A 6,000-nucleotide genomic window follows, 5' to 3' on the forward strand; every position below is an offset into this window, starting at 1 on the left:
GCGTGGGAGAGTGAACATTGGCCCTGAGATGAGAGAGAGAAGCTTACACACATGCAAACAACAACCTGAGCGGGGACCATAACTGTGCCCATATGCCAGCTACTGAGCTTTCAGTTGGTGCCACTCCTCTCTCAGCATGGCTAAGGGCTCGTGTACATAAGTCGTGCATACAGTACATGTGTGCATCGGGTGTATCCATCTCAATCTGCTGACCAGGTTTTTGCATATGACAAACATTCCTGTTCTGGCATTCAGTCTTACAGAAATAAGTTTGTTGCTCATCAATTTTTTTAATGACTTGCTGTCAAAATTATTGCTGATTTTAATAATTCACGACTCAATGCATTCTAAAACAGTGTGTATCCAAAAGTTGTTATCAGCTGGTTGCCAATGTGCTGCTATGCAGTTTTTAAGGGTTAAGAGTGTTTTTTAGCATGTTGCTATGCGGTTGCTCGTGTTCTGGGTGGCTGCTGCTTATAGGTCCAATCAAAAGTGGAGCCCCTTTTCAATGTTTTATTGTCTTCCAGGGAAAAAATTAAAAATTTGATTGCTAAAACAATCTCCTCAGTGTTTTGACAGTCACTAAATGTAATACTTATGTATGATCAATAGTTTTAATGATGCTTAAAAACAACTCTTAATATATAATCAATATAATTTTGTCTGAAAATGTAGAAATGATCAGGCTAAAATTGACAGTATTTCATTTAAACCAATATTTATTGCGAAGGCAGGGCATTATATCCACTAAGATTATACCTGTGTGAAAGAGAGAGACAGAGGATGTTATTAACAAGTGTTCAGCTGTACATTAATGACAGATGTACATGTGTTGATGTGTACAGTACCTATCCGTGTCTCGTCCACTGTATCCGCTCTCTCTGTGTCTCTGTATGCCTCCTCTCATCCAGTCTGATCTCTGCTGCTCCACTGAGGATTTGTCACAAAACCTGCAACAATTTTTAAGGATGAAAAGAAACCATTTTTAAAACAACCAGGACACACTCATCCCCCCAGCAACCAATCAGAACACACTCATTCCCTCAGCACAACCAATCAGAACACATTCATTCCCCCAGCAACCAATCAGAACACACTCATTCCCTCAGCAACCAATCAGAACACATTCATTCCCCCAGCAACCAATCAGAAAACACTCAACCCTCTGATTTGAAAGAATGCTTCATCACAATTTCATGCAGTAGTTGTCCCTGTCTACAGGGCACAGACAGTCGGTTTAAATAAATGAGCAATCAGTTTTGCCAGTCAAGTACCAGGAACACACACAGAGACAGACATGACTCACTTGCTTTGGTAGTGTGTGAGGAAGTGTCGCGGGTCGGCTGGTGCATGTGAGAGGCTTGTGATGTTGGGGGCGTTCAGGACGAATCCTGATGAGCCCTGTAGAATACAGAACAGACACAGTACACAAAACCATTGTAGAAATCCCTCTCAAAGCAGCAGCAGCAGCAGCACACCAAAATATATTCGATTTCCAATCATCTTTTGAGTGGATGACTATTGTTGTTGAGGTGAGACGTGTTATCTTTTGAGTGCTTTGTGACATTAAATCGGAACTGGCACAAAACGGACTTCCAAACAGCTTTTCTAGGGAGAACACATTTTGCTCAATCTTTTTTTACTTGTTGTAAGACAAATTAATTGACAGTGTAATATAAAGGAACAGTGCATCCCCCAACATCATTTACAGATTTCCATCACTCTCCTGTCATTCCAAACCTATAGGACTTTCTTTCCTCATATGTTAGACAGAATGTTTACATTCTTTAATAAATTGGTATAGTGTCCAGGGACTGTCAAGATCCCAAAAGGAAAAATAGCATCATAAAAGTGGCCCATATGACTCCGGCACCATGCTTAGCATTCCTACACCTTTTAACCGATGAGTTTCAATGATTTCGCCATGACATTTCCAGTCAATTAACATAACTAGACATGTTTATTGCCATATATAGATGAGACTTTCCATGATTTAAATTTTGAGATTCCCTGATATTTCCAGGTTTCCCATGACTGTCAGAGCCCTGCATAACACAAGTTGTTTGGTGACGTGACCTGATGTGGTATACTGTATGAATGTACTCAAATATGGATAAGATATGAAAGCTGCAGAGGAGGAAAAGATCGAAAGAAAGTAATATGGGTTTGAAACAAGGGTGAGTGAATGATGACAGAATTAACATTTCTTGGGGGAACTATTCCTTTCAAAGGTTATTCATTCAAAAGTACATTGGTTGTTCATTTAAATCTACTAGCAGTCATAGCCAAACAAATCTAGAGGGCAAAATATATTCGTTTTATTTACCATCGGCCCAATGGACAATCTAGTTAGAGCAGGTCTAGTCTTCTGTCTGCTGTCCTCGCTAAAGCCACCCTGCAGAGAGGCCTGTGGGCAGAACATACAAAAACCCTCTTGGTCAGAGAACTTGATGTTGTCTTAATAGAATAGTTTATCTAAAGAGTGAAAGATAAGTACTCACTGAACCTGTCAGAGGTCTCTGGGTGTCTCTTGTATATCCAGTTTCTCGAAGTGCACGGGAGGCAAGTTTTGGTAATGCTTCACTGCCCTGGTACACACACACACACTAGTTAAATAGGCTTCAAACCTATTCAGCTGATGCACACTATAAAAATCACATGAATGCGGTGATGTTGATGGAGAGAGTAATATCAGAGAATGAGAGAAACAGAGAGACCACCTGAAGGAAAGATCCGGGCAGGAAGTCTGTCCTCGTCACACTTTCCTGTATTCTGCGAGCGTCGTCCTGACAACCATCATCACCCAATCAAAGCAGAGAGTCAGTATAACAATGGAAAAAGGATTTGATTATGTGACTCTCATGAATACCACATTAGGAATTATGGATGTGTGCAATTAAAAAAAATTTCTTGACAATAACTTTGCCAACAGAATGATGAACAGACACACACACACACACCATGTTAACGCGTTGAGGGAGGAAGGTGTTCGGCTGTAGATTGGTTCCCTCAGTGTATCCACTCTCTTCTATGGGTCCAACTAAAACACAAACACAGTGATCTGAAACACCTAGAATGCAACAGCAATAACTTTTTAATCTACAAAGAACCAAGTTAAGAAACCCAATTTTTAAAACCACACTATTTACCCAAAACTCTGAGGTGGTGAGGGACGTAAGTGCCTTTATAATCAGTCTGACGGGACGCTGCTCTCTGAGAGAAAGAGAGAGAAAGTCAAAGAACAATGAGGCCAGGGTGAAGTGACATGGCACGGTGCCCTTGAAACCTGCTGCGTTTCTATGTGTGTGTCTTTGGCTCTCACAGGTCTTGGCTGAGTTTGGAGCTGCAAATATCCACTCTCTCTGAGTCTGGACCCCGAGCAGGCCAAAGAGTCCGTCCCGTCGGGCAGAGCCAGACGCTGGTAATGACGCTTCGATTGAGACTCAAAACTGTCCAACAGTGAGAGACTAAGAGAGAAGAAAAAGGCAAAAAGTGTTTGTCTAAAAATGATTTAGTGAGGTGCAAAAAGGTTTTTGACTGTATGTATGCACAGCACACACACACACGCGCGCGCACGCACACACACACACACACACACACACACACACACACACACACACACACACACACACACACAATCTGGGCCATACCCAAACTGTGGATTATCATAGCGGTCCAGGCTGGAGCTGTAGTACAGAGCAGGACGGTGGTTGGCAGAGTAACCTGTCCTAAAATGATGGCCTAGACATGGCTGGAATAACTCCGTACCTGGATAAAAGAGGATACGACTCAAGACAGATTCAACATCTTGTATTATACAGCACAAATAAAATGTTACAGGATATCTACAGTGAAACTAATGGGTTTACACAACACCATTTTCCAACTAAAAACGGAAATCCTTTTTTTTTTTTGGCCGTTTATTTACACGACAACAGAGTTTTGGGGGCCTAAAAACGCAAACTTTTAAAAAAGGGTTTCAAAGTGCAATTTTCAAAAGCGATACCGTTGTTGTCTACAAAAACGAGAATTTGTGAAAACAATAACGTGTTCATTCTATAGGTAAGTGTTTCTTTACAAAGTGACATCGCCACCTACTGGCTTGGCATGAATAATATAGCATTTTTAATTCAGCATTTTTAATTTTGTGAAAGGGATCGATTTTATTTAGCAAAAAAACACAAAGAAAAACTTTTCGGTCTTTAATACATCATTGACGTTTAAACATACCCTAAGTATGCACCAATATAGATATTTTGGCCAATAATTATTCTTATAACTGATATGTCAAATCTACACTAGAGTTTCTTTTTTAAATAAAGGTATAATTTAGGCCACCAACATTTTTTATTTTCTCAGCCATGTCGTTCCAAACCTGTATGCTGTATGCCTGCAGAATACAAATGTAGATTTTTTTGAAGAATCAGAGCTTTTTGTGCCATATATGTATCATAAAAGTAATCTGTATGACATATACCGGTACATTATTTATATTCACTGTTATAATTATTCACTTGGTCCGGGTTTGATGTTTACTACTTTCAGTTGCGTCCTTAAAAAAATATATTTTTGTGTTCCACAAAAAACAACATACAAGTCTGAAACAACGTAAAAGTGAGTAAAATAATAATAAAAATGTACTTGAACTATTCTTGCTGCGATCTTGAGTTGTTTCAAGTAAGGAATCAAAACATTATCATGTGCGGTAGAAAAGATGGATGGCTGTTTATATTTCAAAATATGGCATAGAAAAAGTCTATTGTTTCAAATTGGAAAAATGTGACCTGATATAATCTGGCTTCTGAAGCAGTATAAACAGGCCAATGTCCATAATCATTTATAAACACACAAAGTTTACAGGTTACTGTGTTGTGTCGTGTGTATGTGTGTTATCACCATAAGACTGTCTGAAGGAGGTGCTGTATTGGTCGGGGCCGGTGTTAGTGGGACGCCCCTCTGGTCTGCCCGTCCCATGCGAAGGCTTGACAGCACCCAAGGGTCCAACCATCTGTAACTCTGACTATAACCCAACACAATACACCACTGCACAAACACACTATGATAAATGTATGGTTGACGCTGACGCATTGTCTTATTTTAAATACCATCCTGGAAGAATTAGTTTGATATAAACAAACATTTTCCAGTAGTCTGTGACTGAAAGTCACATTAACACCAACTTGCAGATAAAACATTTACAATGTCAGGCTAAAGATTTCATCACCTTAAAAAATTAACCAGGGTGTTAATACAAATAAAACAAAAACATGGTTATTGTGCAATAAAGTTATGTTTTTGCTACACTAACCATAGTTAACGTTACACACCATGGCATTTGTAGTAACGTTACAACTGTGGTTATACAAATGGTAATGATCAATTTTTACTATAGCTGCTAAATGGTAATCAATTTTTACTACACTAACGTTAAATGGTAATCAATTTTTACTACACTATTAAATGGTACTACACTTTTACTACATTAAAACCATGGTTAATTTTCGTAAGGATATCAACCGTTATTTACTATTTATCTTAATAGCGTCATTTAAATTCGCACTTGATGGGTCTTTGTATCATGAAGCAACACTGATATTATACACGTTTTTGCATGATTTAAATAACTTAACAACACTTAATAAAACGGTTCGTCCGTTACCTGTCGCCCCTCCGTGAAGTAAACATACCTGTGCGTGCCGCTACTCTTTTATCCTCGCGCTCGTTACCAGGTTACCGTTACCAGGACAATCACAGAGTCGAGCTCATCACGTGACACTTGTGTGACAAGACGCGGGAAGGTGAGGTAACGGCTTTACAGGAGGCTACTACATTGCACTACTGTTAGTCAACAGCAAGTTGTTGGAATAATATTCACATTTAAACTTTAGCTGGTGGAGATTAAAGGTAAGAGACATTTGAAAGCGAAAAGGGACACTTTCACGGCCTAATCGATGTCCTCAGACAGAATACAGACCATGTTAATATAGATAGATAGATAGA

General features: G+C 39.3%; 1 protein-coding gene across 4 annotated transcripts; it reads right to left on the minus strand.

Moving 5' to 3' along the window:
* Window positions 1-666: 666 nt before the first annotated feature.
* Window positions 667-5,762, minus strand: saxo4 (stabilizer of axonemal microtubules 4). Of its 4 annotated transcripts, none has more exons than XM_079603984.1 (12): window positions 5,660-5,682; window positions 4,897-5,020; window positions 3,651-3,768; window positions 3,323-3,467; window positions 3,150-3,213; window positions 2,961-3,040; window positions 2,721-2,786; window positions 2,502-2,588; window positions 2,327-2,407; window positions 1,307-1,401; window positions 849-950; window positions 667-759 (listed from the first exon to the last, which is right to left on the minus strand). In XM_079603984.1, exons 2-12 carry the CDS (start codon window positions 5,006-5,008, stop codon window positions 720-722), a joined length of 990 nt encoding a protein of 329 aa, XP_079460110.1. In that variant the 5' UTR covers window positions 5,009-5,020; window positions 5,660-5,682; the 3' UTR covers window positions 667-719. The 4 variants fall into 4 exon arrangements, with proteins under 4 accessions (XP_079460110.1, XP_079460109.1, XP_079460107.1 ...); XM_079603983.1 differs by lacking the exon at window positions 5,660-5,682 and adding an exon at window positions 5,688-5,762 and having other exon boundaries at window positions 668-759; XM_079603981.1 differs by lacking the exon at window positions 5,660-5,682 and adding an exon at window positions 5,688-5,755 and having other exon boundaries at window positions 668-759; window positions 4,897-5,043.
* Between the last annotated feature and the right edge of the window lie 238 nt (window positions 5,763-6,000).

The sequence above is a fragment of the Phoxinus phoxinus genome (genome assembly GCF_949152265.1).
Source record: "Phoxinus phoxinus genome assembly, chromosome: 25".
NCBI lineage: Eukaryota > Metazoa > Chordata > Actinopteri > Cypriniformes > Leuciscidae > Phoxinus > Phoxinus phoxinus.

Bases quoted from the DNA above. Each gene is read 5' to 3' on its own strand.
- saxo4 (XM_079603984.1), bottom strand. From the start codon at position 5,008: ATGGTTGGACCCTTGGGTGCTGTCAAGCCTTCGCATGGGACGGGCAGA. The intron at 2,589-2,720 runs GTGGTCTCTCTG...TGTGTGTACCAG, and splicing joins TGCCCGGATCTTTCCTTCAG to GGCAGTGAAGCATTACCAAA. The intron at 760-848 runs GTACTGTACACA...TCTTTCACACAG, and splicing joins AGTGGACGAGACACGGATAG to GTATAATCTTAGTGGATATA.